This window comes from Solanum dulcamara, chromosome 4, assembly GCF_947179165.1.
Source record: "Solanum dulcamara chromosome 4, daSolDulc1.2, whole genome shotgun sequence".
Lineage (NCBI taxonomy): Eukaryota > Viridiplantae > Streptophyta > Magnoliopsida > Solanales > Solanaceae > Solanum > Solanum dulcamara.
The window spans coordinates 74243569-74260392 of NC_077240.1; the positions used below are offsets into that span (position 1 = coordinate 74243569).

General features: G+C 38.4%; 1 protein-coding gene across 1 annotated transcript; it reads right to left on the reverse strand.

Moving 5' to 3' along the window:
• Positions 1 to 10377: 10377 nt before the first annotated feature.
• LOC129884367 (secreted RxLR effector protein 161-like) lies at positions 10378 to 10989 on the reverse strand. Its single transcript, XM_055958677.1, has 2 exons — positions 10766 to 10989; positions 10378 to 10678 (listed from the first exon to the last, which is right to left on the reverse strand). The coding sequence occupies exons 1-2, from the start codon at positions 10987 to 10989 to the stop codon at positions 10378 to 10380; spliced, it is 525 nt and encodes a 174-aa protein (XP_055814652.1).
• Positions 10990 to 16824: the final 5835 nt, after the last annotated feature.

The window sequence follows — 16824 nt, forward strand, 5'->3', positions numbered from 1 at the left end:
TTGTCCGAGTGAAAGATGACAGCATTGAGTCTCCATCCCTTGAGTCAGTTCCGATTGTCAACGAGTTTCCGGATGTCTTTCCTGAAGATCTGCCTGGAGTCCCTCCTGATAGAGAGATCGACTTCGGGATTGATGTTCTTCCTGATACCCAACTATCTCAATTCCTCCATATAGAATGGCTCCGGCTGAGTTGAAGGAGTTGAAGGAGCAGTTGAAAGACTTGTTAGATAAGGGATTCATTAGGCCAAGTGTCTCACCATGGGGTGCTCCAGTCCTATTTGTGCGGAAGAAGGATGGGTCCCTTAGAATGTGCATCGACTACAGGCAGCTGAATAAAGTCACTGTAAAGAACAAATACCCTCTCCCCAGAATAGATGACTTATTCGATCAACTTCAAGGTGCCACTTGTTTCTCAAAGATAGACTTGAGATCCGACTACCACCAGTTGAAGGTGAGAGAATGTGATATTCCGAAGACTGCTTTCCGAACTCGTTATGGCCACTTTGAATTTTTGGTCATGTCCTTTGGGTTGACTAACGTCCCCGCCGCTTTTATGGATCTTATGAACCGAGTATTCAAACCGTACCTTGATATGTTTGTGATTGTATACATAGATGATATTCTGGTTTACTCCAAGAATGAAGAGGAGCACGCCTATCATCTTAGAGTCGTTTTACAAACTTTGAGGGACCAGGTATTGTATGCAAAGTTCTCTAAATGTGAGTTTTGGCTTGCATCAGTGGCCTTCTTAAACCACATAGTATCTGGAGATGACATTCAGGTTGATACTCAAAAAATTGAAGCTGTGAAGAATTGGCCTAGACCCACATCCCCAACAGAGATAAGGAGCTTCCTGGGTTTGGCCGGGTACTATCGAAGGTTTGTAGAGGGATTCTCATCCATATCGTCACCGTTGACTAAGCTGACCCAAAAGAAGGCTAAGTTCCAATGGTCAGATGCTTGTGAGGAGAGTTTCCAGAAATTAAAAACTAAGCTAACCACTGCTCCTGTTCTAACTTTGCCCGATGGAACAGAGGGTTTTGTGATTTATTGTGATGCCTCCAGAATTGGTTTGGGTTGTGTGTTGATGCAAAGGGGGAAGGTGATAGCCTATGCTTCAAGACAGCTTAAGCTTCATGAGAGGAATTACCCAACTCATGACCTTGAGCTGGCAGCTGTGGTGTTTGCACTTAAAATATGGCGCCACTACCTGTATGGAGTGCATATCGATGTATTCAACGATCACAAGAGTTTGCAATACATCTTTAGCCAGAGGGAACTCAACCTGAGGCAAAGGAGATGGCTTGAGCTACTCAAGGACTATGATATGAGCATCCTCTACCACCCAGGTAAATCTAATGTTGTTTCTGATGCTCTTAGCAGGTTGTCTATGGGTAGCACTGCCCATGTGGAGGAAGGAAGGAGAGAATTGGCGAAAGAGGTAAACAGATTAGCCCGATTGGGAGTTCATCTGGAAGAGAACAATGAAGGCGGAGTTACTATTCAGGATGGGTCTACGTCCTCACTTGTGGCAGAGGTAAAGGAGAAGCAAGACCAAGATCCCATCCTTCTCCAATTGAAGGGAATTGTTCACAAACAAGAGGTAATGGTTTTCACCAAAGGGGGAGATGGTGTGTTGAGGTACCAAAATAGATTATGTGTGCCGGATGTCGATGATGTTCGAGAGAGGATTATGGACGAAGCACATAGTTCCAGGTACTCCATTCATCCAGGCTCCACGAAAATGTATCGTGACTTGAAGGAAATCTATTGGTGGTGTGGAATGAAGAAGGATATTACGGAATTTGTTTCCAAGTGCCCGAATTGCCAACAGGTGAAGGTTGAGCATCAAAGGTCATGTGGTCTAGCCCAAAACATAGAAATTCCAGAATGGAAATGGGAGATGATCAACATGGACTTTATTACAGGCTTGCCAAAGTCCCGAAAGCAACATGATTCCATTTGGGTGATTGTGGATAGAATGACGAAATCAGCTCACTTCTTGGCGGTTAAGACTACTGACACCGCAGAAGATTATGCGAAGTTGTATATACAGGAGATCATCAGATTGCATGGGGTCCCTTTGTCTATCATCTCAGACAGAGGAGCTCAATTCACTTCCCAATTTTGGAAATCCTTTCAGAAGGGATTAGGTTCGAGGGTGAACTTGAGTACAGCATTCCATCCCCAGACAGATGGCCAAGCAGAGCGCACAATTCAGACGTTGGAAGATATGTTGAGGGCGTGTGTGCTTGACTTCAGAGGGAATTGGGATGATCACTTGCCTCTCATAGAGTTTGCATATAACAATAGCTATCATGCGAGCATTCAAATAGCTCCTTATGAAGCCTTGTACGGGAGGAGGTGTAGATCGCCCATTGGGTGGTTTGAAGTTGGTGAAGCCGAGTTGATTGGGCCTGACCTCATTCATCAAGCCATAGAGAAGGTACGAGTTATCCGAGAGAGGCTAAAGACAGCCCAAAGTCGCCAAAAAACTTACACCGATGTGAGGAGGAGAGACTTAGAGTTTGAGGTGGATGATTGGGTGTATTTGAAAGTGTCACCCATGAAGGGGGTCATGAGGTTTGTAAAGAAGAGGAAACTTAGTCCTCGATATATTGGTCCGTACCAAATTTTGAGGCGGATCGGGAGTGTTGCTTATGAGTTGGACTTACCCTTAGAGCTAGCTTCTATTCATCCGGTGTTCCATGTTTCAATGTTGAAAAAGTGCTTGGGCGATCCCTTGTTGGTAGTCCTCATTGACAGCGTTGGAATTAAGGATAGCTTGTCTTATAAAGAGGCCCCAGTCCAAATTCTTGATCGCCAAATTCGCAAACTGAGGAACAAGGAAGTCGCCTCAGTCAAAGTTCTGTGGAGGAATCAACTTGTTGAAGAAGCCATGTGGGAAGCGGAGGAGGCCATGAAACCTAAATATCCACATCTATTCGTGCCTACCGAGGAGAATATTGAAGGTAATGACCATTTCCTTGACTCGAATTCATTTGTACCTTTTTGAGTTTTGATTGATATTTGATTGAGAATTTGATTGATTGAATGACTGAGTTTTGATTGTGATTTGTACCCCGAGTCCATTCTTGGTTGCTCGTCATTCAAGGACGAATGATCCCAAGGGGGAGATAATGTAACACCCCTCAAAATTTTCCCTAAGATTCGGCCTTCTTTGTATATGTGTGGGGCCCATCGTATTTATTTCGAAGTATGTGCTTGAGTTAAGATGAGTCCCTAAGGAATTTAAGAGCGTTGGAGGTGATGTGGGGTCATTGAGGACCCCTAGGACCGAGCTAAGCCCAAAAGATCCGTCGTGGCTAAGTTTAGGACGAGTTCATGTAAGGGTCGACTTTTAATGACCCTATCTTTTGAAAGACGTCAATCTGGGTGGCCCACGACCTATCAAATTAAAGTTCGTCGAGTCTTCTTTCCAACGCCACCAAGAACGTAAATTTTGGAGTTCGGAGTCAAAAGATATGATGATCCTAAGATGAACTAGCACGACAGGAATTTCATTTTGGCCTGGGTTGCAACTGATGGGGAAATGGCCTTGGCGTTGTAAGGGCGCGATGCGCCACTATCGCGCCAGAAACATGCCTCAGTAGTTTGGCCCTTGGCGCGACGCGCCACTAAAAGTTGTGCAGGGATTTCAGGCCAAATTCCCAGAATTCAGAATAATGGGCTTGGCGCTGTAAGGGCGCGACGCGCCACTATCGCGCCAGAAACATGCCTCAGTAGTTTGGTCCTTGGCGCGATGCGCCACTACGAGGTGTGCAGGTTTTTAGGCGTAATTGGCCTTGGCGCTACAAGGACGCGACGCGCCACTATCGCGCCAAGGGCGTTTTGGCCTAATTTTTCAGATTTTGGAGAAAGGGAAATTTGGGAATTGTCCCAAATTATATATGTATCACCCTAGACCATTTTGAGATCATTTCTTCATCCCTCACTCTCTCTCTCTAAAAGCCCTAGCTCCTCTCTCTTCTCTTCTTCTCTATTTCCAACAAAAAAGAGTCCAAGAACTTCAAGATTTGAGTCCTCCATTGAAGACCCAACTACAAGGTTTTCTTCAAGTCTTCACTAAGGTATGTAAGGCTATCCAAAACATGGGTTGAGTCCACCCATGTGCCCTATTCTTGCTTTGAGGTTAGATATTCATGAAAATGGAGTTTCTTGGTATGGTACATGTTTGAATAAGTTTTGTCTCCATCTTACTTAATTATTTATGTGTCAATGTTGTTGAGCTAAGAGGTCCCTAAAATGAGCCCTTATGTGAGTATGAGATGATGAAGAAATGAGTTGCTAAATATATTTTATTGATCTTCTTAGTTATGTAGATTTGACAAAGTATTTTATTTTCTTAAAAATATTGCCTATTATAAAAAAAAAGGTCGATTTGAAGTCTTGAAGATGTGGTGAGTCACAAGGATTTTCTCAAATGGATGGAGGTAATGATTGATTATATCTAGATGATGTTATACATGTGCATTTAAATTTTCTTTTGATGATATGATTGAGATTGAGCAAATAGTATGATTGGAAGGGATTTGTTTGTGATAGAGTTGATGCGTGGACAAGGTTGTAATGAGACTTGTCGATATGAGTCGATTGAGTTGCTTTGATGGAGTTTTATGAGCATTGAGTCTTGGGAGGAGTATCGAGTACCGAATTAGGCAAGAGTATAGTCCATACTCGAACCCAATACCTATGTTGCCAAACGTAGGGGGGATTGAACCGTTAAAGTCGGATGCTTCCCCGAGAGAATTGTCCTGACATTATAGGACTTGGTTGGATTGGATCCATGAGTGTTCAATTCGTTCATACCCTGACAAGGTATGAACGAGCATGGCAACAACGTCGTTTTGTTGTACCTTCATTGGCTCATAAGTGTTGGTTGTCGGTTAAGAGAAACTCCCAAATAGGGTTTTGATAGAACTCTGAGTCAGATTGAGTTGAGTTGTATATGATTGGTCCAGTCTAAATCATATTTTTTTCAGACTTAGGACCTTTGATTGAGTTGTCATTCCTTTTGAGTTGAGTTCCCGAGTTGATTTATTCTTCCTTGATGTTCGTTGTACTCGGCCATTTTACATACTCGTACATTCCATGTACTGACACCATTTGGCCTGCATCATTTCATGATGCAGAGACAGGTACTAGAGATCATCAACCGGCGCTCCGTTGAAGATCCACATACACTTTCAGCCAGTCGGTGAGTCCTCCTAGTTCCCGGAGGATATTGGGCCTTCTTGTACTGTTTTGTTGCCCTTCCTTTTATTTAGATTGTTGGTAGCCATGGGCTTGTCATTGGCACCTTTTAGACATGAATAGAGGCTTCATAGACTGGAGTGTGGGGAGGTCGAGCGGTCATCTTGAGGAGTCCTACTTCATTGTCTTCTTTTGATTGTAAATGTTTGGCCCTCGGCCCTTATATTATGAAAAGTATTTCTCTAATTGAGTTCCTACAAATAGATTGTGATTGAATGAATGAGTGACTGGACCAGGTGGTTCGCTCGGAGGGCAGAAATGGCCTTCGGGTGCCGGTTACGTCTAGGGTACCCTCCCGGGGCATGACACCCAGCTTACAGCTCCTCCAGCAAGAGTAAACACATAACATGTGGTGGACTTACTCTTATCAAGATCACCTGCATAATCTGAATCAACATAACCTTTAACATTAAAGTTTGATCCTCTATAACACATTGCAACATCTGAGGTACCCTTGATGTATCTCAGGATCCTCTTAACAGTATTCCAATGCTCTCTTTCAGGATTAGCCATGTACCGACTAACCACTCCCACTGCTTGTGCAATGTCAGGTCTTGTACATACCATGGCGAATATTAAACTTCCCACTGCTGATGCATACGGTACTCGAGACATCTCCATCCTCTCTACTTCATTGCTAGGACTCATACCTGAGGATAACTTGAAATTAATAGGAAGTGGGGTAGAAATTGACTTACAATCTTGCATCTTGAAGCGTCTCAAGATTTTCTTCAAGTAGTTCTTTTGAGAAAGCCAAATCTTCCTATTATTTCTGTCTCGATAAATTTGCATCCCTAGAATCTTGTTTGCTGGTCCCAAGTCCTTCATTTCAAACTCCCTAGCCAACTGTGCCTTTAAATTTGTGAGACGATCTTTGTTGGGGCCTGCTACCAACATGTCATCAACATACAATAGCAAAATAACAAAATCTTCATCACCAAATCTCTTGTAATAAACACAAGGATCTGAACTATGTCTGTTGTATCCAAGGCTTATAATGAAGGAATCAAATCTCTTATACCAATATCTCGGCGCCTGTTTGAGACCGTATAGAGATTTGTTCAACCTGCAAACCAAGTTCTCTTTTCCTTGTTCTTCAAAACCTTCTGGTTGGAGCATATAAATTTCTTCTTCAAGCTCTCCATGAAGAAATGCAGTTTTGACATCTAACTGCTCCAAGTACAAGTCAAATGTAGCACACATCGCCAGGACCACTCGAATTGTTGTGAGTCGAACCACCGGAGAAAATATCTCATTGAAGTCTATACCTTCTTTCTGAGCGGATCCTTTCACCACCAATCTTGCACGATACTTCTCCACTTGATCATTACCATTGCGTTTGATCTTGTAGACCCGTTTGTTTCCAATGGCCTTCCTTCCTTGTGGTAATTGAACAAGATCCCATCTTTTATTTTTATGAAGAGCTTCAATTTCTTCTTGAATTGCTGCCACCCACAGAGATGATTCTTGGCCTTTCATAGCTTCTTGAAAGGTTGAAGGCTCTCCATCTTCTGATAATAGACAGTATGCAATATTACTCTCCATAGAATAATCTGAGTGCCAAGCTGGTTCTCTTCTCTCCCTAGTTGACCGTCGAACTTCTGGAGTTTCGATCTCATCTTGCTCTTGTTTTTCGTGCTCTGGTGCTTCTTCAGAAGAAACTGGAACTTCTTCTATTTCTTCAACTTCAACTATAGTAGTCTCTGATTTTTCTTTTGAAGTGCTACCTTCTTATGCTTGTATCTTGTTTTCAACAAATACAACATCCCTGCTGATTACCACATTGCGGGCTATGGGATCCCACAAGCGATACCCCTTGACTCTATCAGCATACCCTAAGAAAATGCATTCCCTAGATTTTGGATCCAACTTTGATTTTTCTTGGGTGTTGTACATAACATAAGCAGGACTTCCGAATATATGTAAGCGAGAATAATCAGCTGGTTTTCCTGTCCATATCTCCATTGGCGTTTTCAGATCAATTGCGGTTGATGGTGACTGATTGATCACATAACAGACGGTTTTGACTGCTTCTGCCCAGAATGGTTTTTCCAACCCTGCAGTTGCCAACATAGCTCTTGTCCGTTCCAACAAGGTTCTGTTCATCCGCTCTGCTACTCCATTTTGTTGTGGAGTATATGCCACCATGAATTGTCGTTTAATACCTTCTTGTTTACAGAAGTTATTAAATTTATCACCAGTGTATTCTCCTCCATTATCTATCCTCAAACACTTGATCTTTTTCTCAGATTCAAGTTCCACCCGCGCTTTGAATTCTTTGAAAACTGGAAAAACATCTGCCTTTCTCTTGATTGGATACACCCAACTTCTCCTGGAGTAATTATCGATGAATGACACAAAATATTTTACTCCTCCTAGAGACTCCACCGGTGCTTGCCAGACATCAGAGTGGACTAGATCTAGTATTTCCTTGCTTTTAGCAAAGGAACTGCTAAACTTCAGTCTATTTTGCTTACTGGTAACACAATGCTCACAAAAGGGTAGTGAAACCTTTCTGAGCCCTAGAAGAAGTTTTTGCTCAGCAAGAATCTTCAAACCTTATTTCGACATATGGCCAAGTTTACGATGCCACATCATCGTTGATTCTTCAAATGAACTTGCTGATGCGGTTGATGCCTCTCCTTCTTGGTGTGTTTCACCTTTAAGAACATATAGATTTGCAGCAAGTTTTTCTGCTTTCATCACTACAAGCGCTCCTTTGGATATTCTCATGACTCCACCATGAGTCTTATACGAACATCCATTATCATCTAGTTGTCCTAAAGACAATAGATTCTTCTTCAAGTCTTTTACATGTCGTACCTCCTGGATGGTGCGAACCGTGCCATCATACATCTTTATTTTGATGGACCCAATACCAATAACATCCAAAGCATGATCGTTTCTCATGAACACAGACCCTCCTGAGATAGGATTATATTGATGGAACCATTCTCTCTTGGAAGTCATGTGTCATGTTGCTCCTGTGTCCATGATCCAGACATCAGCGAAATGTTTTCTGCCTTCATTATTTGATATTGCCTCACTACATAAAATATCGCCATCATCCGAGGTACATGCAACATTCCCTTGAGCATTTGATGGCTCAGGGTTTTCACTCTTATTCTTGAACCGACAATCTTTCTTGAAGTGTCCTTTCTTGCCACAATAGACAATACTTGATCAGCTAGTGCCAAGTGTAGATCAGCAACTGCGTTGCTGTCTATGTCGTTCCACTTGCTGTCATCAACAAAGTCTGTGGGCCTGCCTTCAATTCCAGCTAAGCAATTGTCTTTTCTCAGTATTGCTTTTATTTTCATTTTCCACAATGAGAAATTAGTCCCATTGAATTTCTCAACGTCAAACTTTGTTGTACTCGACATTGTTATTTGCTTCACACCCTTCTAGATCATTTCTAAATATTTTTGCAAACAATCATGACAAACTGTACCGTCACCGAAATTTACTATTCACGTGAATAGTACTATTCATCGAATTTTACTATTCACGAAAAGTTACTATTTACAAATAGTACCTTCGCATAAAATAGACAAAATAACCGAGGGCTCTGATACCACTGTTGGGGTGAGGAAGCACCACAACTAAAGTTTGATATGATGAAAATATTGAAAATAAATTGGACACGAGAATTTTACGTGGAAACCCCTCTAAATGATAGAAGGGAAAAACCACGGGGTAGAAGGATCTCACTATTTAATATGGAGTACACAGCTCTCAAATACAAGGAGAAAACAACAATTAACACTTGTCTCTTGTAAAAGGAACAACTACTAAAGAGGACACTCAAGACTACAATATTTATCTTGGTGTATAACTCTCTTTGTATTTTTACTCTCTCTTTTTTGGGATTTTTGGATGATTTAAATAAGGGCATTAGGCCCTCTATTTATAGGAGGAACAAAACGCGTAAAGGAAAAATTTACGCATTTTCAACACGAAAACGCGTAAGGTCGGCTACTGGTTGGCAATTGTTCTTCAACAATTGCTGCTGGCTGCTTTTCCTTTTCTTTTCAGCCTACCATCTTTGACTTTTCTTCCTCTACTTTTTCGTTTCTTTTGGCTTTTGTAGCAGAAATAACAAAAAAGAAAAGAAAAGAAGAAGCATACTTTTAACTTTAATATCAGATTTCTTCAACTTCTTTAATAAAGAATGTACATTTTGCATGCCTTTGTAATTTATTTTCATATTCCTAGGTAGAATCTTCAACATTTTAATTCTTCCAAAATACTTTTACGGATCCCACTTTTGTTGTCTTCAATTTAGGAACTTGATGATCAAGGAAAGCCATGAGGACTTCTTCATAAGAAAATTCTCTTCAACACCCAAATTCTCAATCGAGACAACAAGGGATGGATCTCCCTAATATTTTTTCAATATGGATACTTGAAATATAGAATACACTAAAGTTAACTCCATTGACAATTCTAGCTCATAGTCTAATTGCCTAATTCTTCATAAAATCTTATATGCATTGTATTTGGGATTAACCTTTCTATTTTCTTCTAAATGATAACTATAGAGAATAGCAGAAGAAAAGTATAATTGAGGAGACTTTCTGCTAGTCCAAGATCGTTAACTAAGATAAGAAGATTCAACTAAAGAAGATGAAGTTAGAAAAAATAAGGAAGATTTTGAAAGAAGAAGTTGGTTAGAAAAGAAGACTCTTTAAATTACTTTGATTTTTGGTTGAGTACAAATTTATTAGACCATCCTCTATTTATACTTTTATATGGATGGTTCTAGATAAATCTACAAAAAAATTACAGTAAACTTATTTTCTAGCAACTACTCTAGAATATCTAGATATTTCTTCAAGATAATTATCTATGTTTCTACACTAGGAAATTCTAGATTTCTTCAAAATAATTATCTATGTTTCTCCACTTAGGACATTCTACAAAATCTATTTCAAAAAATCATCTTTTAACTTTTTTCATTCCCCCTTAAAGTGAGTTTTTGAAACTACCCCAATCTTAAAGTGATTTTTTGGAGCTAGCCATACATTCTTGAGCAGTAAGGGCTGTTGCTTTATATTCCGCCTCCGTAGTTGACAAAGAAACTGAGTCTTGCTTCTTGCTGCATCAAGAAACACTTGTTCCATCACAGAGAAAAATATAGCCTGATGTAGATCTTCGATTATCCATATCACCACCAAAATCTGCATCAGTATACCCGATTAATACCAAATTATTCTTTCTTTGGAAGAAGAGGCCCAATTCTGATGTTGAGTTGATATATTTTAGAATCCTCTTTGCAGCTTCCAAGTGCGGCTTTCTTGGTGATTGCATAAATAGGATGACATATCCAACAGAGAAAGCAATGCCTGTCCTTGTAATAGTCAAATATAGGAGACTTCCAACTAGAGCTCGAAAGGCTTGGGATCTACAAGAAGTGAGCCTTTTTCACACCTTATTCTCGTGCTAGTCTCAAGAGGCATAGAGCACTTTTTGCTTTGTTTCACCCCCAAACCTGTCAACAAGCTTCTTGGCATACCTTTCTTGGGTAACAAAGATCCCTTTACTCGTGTTTGTTATCTCTAAGCCAAGAAAATGATGTAATTCTTCCAACTTCTTGATATCAAATCTTATGGAAAGCTCTTCTTGAAGACTTGCAACTTCATTATCATTGTTTCCAGTTATTATCATGTCATTCACGTACAAGAGAACAACCACATGCAAATCTCCTTGCTTCATAACAAACAAACTAGGATCTGAGTAGCCACAAAAATATAAATATTGCGCAATTTTTCCATACCATGCTCGTCCCCTTCTTGAGTCCATAAAGTGCTTTTTTAAGTTTGCAAACATAATCAGGATGTAAGTTAGAAACATACCTGGGTGGTTGCTTCATATAAATATCTTTGTCAAGTTCTCCATACAATAAGGCATTCTTCACGTCAAGTTGCTATAGTTTCCAACCATATGATGCTGCCATCACTATTACAACTCGAACTGAGATCATCTTAGCCACCGTACTAAAGGTTTCTTCATAATCTTCGCCATATTTTTGGTAAAAACCTCGAGCAACCAACTTAGCTTTCTATCTGTCTATGCTGCCATCTACTCCTTTTGATTTTGTAAAACCATTTGCAAGAAACAGATTGTACATCTATTGGCTTTGGTTGTTTGGCTTAAGGCTCCAAGTTTTATTTTTCAGTAGAGCCTCCATCTCATCATCCATAGCAAGATTCCACTCTTTGACTCTTTTAGCTTCTTCAAAAGATGAAGGATATTCATCGTTAATAAGCCATACAAAGAAACAAGAATACATACTGACAAAGTTTTCATCTCTGAAGCGGGCTGGATTAACAATAGTTTGGTTTGGTCTTTGTGAAATCAATGCATCATCTTCTTGTTGAGTTTCATATTGTTGAGTTTCTGAGCTCCTCCTTCCTCTTAGTTCCTTAGCAACTATATTATCTGGAGAAGCACTTGTGATGGGCAAGTTTGAAACTCCAGGGTTCAATATTTTAGAACCCTCTCCTTTTTGAAGCAACTCCATAATACAAGGAGATTTCATCAAAAATGACATCCCTAGAAACAACAAAATGATGAATTTTCAGATCCATGCACTTCCAACTTTATTTTCTTTCGTCATATTCAAAAAAGATGCATTTTCTCACCTTGGGATCCAACTTGTTCCGTTGAGAATCAAAAATATGAACATAATAGATAGAACCAAACACTCTTAAGTATTTGATTCTAGGCTCTTCTCCAAACAGTAATTCATAGGGTGACTTCATGTTGATTTGAGAAAGCGGCATCATGTTGATCACATATGCTGCACATTTCATACCTTCAACCTACAAGGCTCTAGGTAAATTTTTGGCATGAAGCCATCTCTTACATGTCTCTGTTAAGTGTTTAATCTTTCTTTCTCTCATTCCATTTTGTTTTAGTGTATCAACACAAGTAAGTTCTCTTTGAATGTCATGTTCATGACAAAAAGAGAGAAAGTCTTCTGAACCAAGCTCGCCTTCAACTGTTTTCTTGAATTCCATAAACTTGTTGAGAACTTCTGACTTGTACTTCACAAAATGAATCCAGATGAATCTAGTAAGATTATCTATAAAAATTAGCATAGAAGAATAGCGGAGAATGAAAGAGTTCTTGTTGGCCCCATCAAATCACTGTGAATTCACTCTAGTGGAGCAATCCATCTTGACAAGGATCTATCAAACGGAAGGCGATATGCCTTCTCATATTGGCATCCTTCACAAATTCTCCTCCACCAAAATTGCTCAAGTTAGGTAATCTTTTTACTAGATTCAATTTTACCATGACTTTTAATTTGTCCATGTTAAGATGCCCAAGTCTAGCATGCCATAGATATGCAGTGTCATTGTTACTCATCTTCTCAATATATGAGTTAGAGAAAAATAATACATATAAATCATTAACTCTCTTACTAGTATGAATAACATCCACCTTCGAGTTCTTTGATATTTTGAAGAAACTTCACGTCATGTGGCCAAACAGGAGATAACTTCCCGCTTCTACGATATTTGCCACTGAAAATAGATTTTTTCTCATCCCTGGAAGATGAAAAACACTGTTGAGAGTGAATGAATCTTTCTGCTTCTCATTGATGACACTCGTGCCTTCCTTCTCTATGTGATGAATCGTATTATATGCTATTACAATGACATCACGATCATTGTATTTATGAAAGTCAGAAAATTTAGATTCATCTCCAGTGAGATGATGCCCATATCCTGAATCCATGATCGAGTATCTTTCAAAATTAATGGAAGTGATGACATTTACTGCTCGAGTCTCAACTACAAACCACTTCCCCAGCCTTCTTATTCTTCAACAACTTTCTTAGTTTGAGCCATATTGCTCTCCTTGGCTCGATAAAATATTTTTATGTGTCTTATTTTTCCAAATCGGTAACATTTAAGAGTCTTATAGTTATTAGTAGACTCTTCCTTCTTTCTTATCAGGGTTGAACCTCTTTGGAATCGAGAATGTGGCCTATCTCGTACTATTTTTCTCTTAAATTTCTTCTTGTTGGATACAAGAGTATTTTCTTCCCCTTTTTTGCTAGATACCCTAACCATTTGTTTAGCTAGTATCTCCTGTGATGACAATAAATTCTCAAACTCCTCCAACGATGGTTGTTGAGCCCATCCTTGAATCGATATAACAAAGGGAATATATTCTGATTTTAAACCACAGATGATATTTTTTCTTATTCGTGCTGCAGAGATAGCCTCATTCGGATTCAATAAAGATATCTCAGAACATAAATTTCTTAATCTTCAAAAAATACTCAGCTATATAGAGATTACCTTGAGCGGTATTGGCCAATTCATTCTCTAATATATGTAGCCGATCTTTATTCTTCTTGTTGAACAACTGATCGACGGTCCTCCATATTTTATGAGCTGATTTACACCTTATAGTATGATCAAATAATATGGAGGAGATTGACCTCTTCAGGATGAACTCCGCTTTCGCATTAATCTACTTCCACTTTTTGTATGCATTGCTCTTCTCCAGTCCGTCAACATGAAGACTTATGTTACTCCCATTAAGAATATCCCACAAATTCTCACCCACAAGGTATGATTCCATACAAGTATTCTATACCATGTAATTGGACTGGTTGAATAACTTCATCCCCAGTCCATTAACACGACCACTTAAATCCATTTGGACAAACTAGTTGAATCAAATTACTAACCGATCTTGAAATAAAACCCATAAGTCAATCAACGGCTATGGATCTGATACCATGTAGAGAATAATAGAAGAAAAGTATAATTGGGGAGACCTTTTACTTGCTCAAGATCGTTAACTAAGATCAAAAGATTCAACTAAAGAAGAGGAAGCTAGAAAGAAGAAGGAAGATTTTGAAAGCAGAACTTGGTTAGAAAAGAAGGCTCTTTGAATTGTTTTGATTTTTAGTTGAGTACAATTGTATAAGACCATCCTCTATTTATACTTGTCTATGGATGGTTCTAGATACATCTACAAGAAAATTATAGTAAACTTATCTTTTATCAACTACTCTAGAATATCTAGATATTTCTTCAAGATAATTATCTATGTTTCTACACTAGGACATTCTAGATTCTTCAAGATAATTATCTATGTTTCTCCACTAGGACATTCTAAAAAATCTATTTTAAAAATCATCCCTAGCTTTTTTCACAATAACGCCCAAATCTCTACGTCGCACGTCTAAATAGACTTTAGGAAATTCTAAGTTGTCCTCAACTGCTCCTAAATTTGTTTAACTTCTCTGTAGCATGATGTACCAAGTTTGTTCCAAATAGTCCTGCTTCATCAACTTCGAACCATTCAATAGGTGACTTACACCTTCACTTGGACATGGCTTAAAACAGTGTTGTCTTAATATTGGCATGATAACTATTGCCGTAAGAAAATTATATTAGAGGTGGATGATTGTCCCAATTATCTTTGAAGTTCAAGGCACAAAAACTTAGCATATCTTCGAGCATTCGGATTGTGTGATTGGCCTAACTATCTATCTAAGGATGGAACGCAACACTAACAGTATCTCAGATATTCAATTCTTTCTGAAATGACCTCCAAAAATTTGCATTGAACTAGAACATCAATCATATATAATCAAAACAAGAGTCCTATGTTGTCTAACAATTTCTTGAATATATAACTTAGCATAATCCTCCACTGAATCAGTGATTTTAGCAGGCAAGAAATGTGTTGACTTAGTGAGTCATTACACTATCACCCAATTTGAATCATATTTTTATAATGAGCGAGGTAAACCTATGACAAAATTTATACTTATCATCTTTCATTTTCATGTTGGAAGTTCTATATTTTGCGCTAATCTTTCGAGCTCCTAATACTTGGCTTTAATCTATTTGCCATTTGAACACCCAGTCACATCGTATGTTATGTTCTTCTTCATTTTATTTCATCAATATATTTCTATAACATTGTGGTACATTTTCGTAGAACCTGGGTATAAGAAGTATCTCGAACTGTCTGTCTCTGTCATATTTCTCTCTCAAAGTTCATCCGTATTTGAAACACATAATCTATCTTGGTTCCTTAATGTACCATCTCTTTTGTTTTCCTAAAGTTGTAGTCTTAAGCTTGTGGATACCTTTATTTAACTGAAGCAAGAAGGGGATTCTTAAACTGGACAAAGATGAGTCCCACAAATAAGGTTGGGATAATTGTAAGATTTTCTAACATTAAAGAAAGAGATGATAAACAACTAAACAATAAATTATATATAATGAATTATTATTGGTATGATCCTCATTCAAAAGATAATTCAAATCAATTGCTTGCTGACCCAAAAGTGAATATCATATTTTCAGCTGCAAATGCTCTTATAGAATTAAAGTTCTTGAAGTATAGAGTCTATGGACACACTTGATGCGTGATAGACTAGTCAATTCCATAGCTATAGTTCCTTGAATAAGAAGAGGAGTAAATGATCAAGTTGATCATAATAATGAGGCAAGTGTTTTAAAAGAACACAATGACATTATACTTGGTACAATCTTGAAATCAATTCAGGTACATGAAAATAATAAAAAACTAATATAAGTTGAAGAATTTTATTTATATATATAATCATTTAGATAAATAACTTCATTCTTTATCAAATAACAATTCATATATATAATAATTGCTAGGAAGGAATTTTTCAAAATTATAATTAAATGAATTGATTACATTTTTATAGCAAAAACGAATTAGCTATATTATTAATTAATTTTTTAGAAAAGAAATTAATTTATAAATTATTAATCATAACTTTGTATCTTAGACTATAAAAATAGACTCTATAAACAAAAATATATATGATGTTGTAAAACAAGTGGATGTCCATGGGACCCACTTTCTGTCACACTCCGATCTTAATAGGGTGTGATGGGCACCCGACCCCATGCTTGAAGCCGAGCGAACCCGCTGCTTCATAGTACATACTTAATCTCCTTAGACTTTTACATCAATAAGAAATGAAAAAAACATAACTAAGCTTTCCGAATTATTATTTTTTTTCAAAATCTATCATCCCATAAAACTCGTGACATACGACATAATAACATATCGGCTGGTGACGCCGCTTACAAAGCTGACACTCTATACCAAGGACTCTGTCTGCAAAGTCTCTAACTTTGAACGAAACATCATATCGCATATACTCTGACTCGGCTGCACTCCAGGAACAAGTGGAATTGCTAACCCCACTGAAAAATCTTTTATAATAGCTTCTACTAGTCTGGGTGTACCTGCGCGGCATGAAACATAGCCCTCGGAGAAAAGGGGGTCAGTACGAGTAATGTACCGAGTATGTAAGGCATGAAAATCAGCATAACAAAGAACATAAGGTAGAAACAACCATATCATAGAATCATAGAACATATAATGAGATAAGAGAGTAACCTGTACATATGAGTGCCTTTTAGGCCGGATGCCATGCATGCTTGTCTTTCCTTTAAAACATTTCTTTTTCATATACATAGAAAATAAAAGTCATATCACCGAACAACGTCGGCTCGCCCACATATGTCC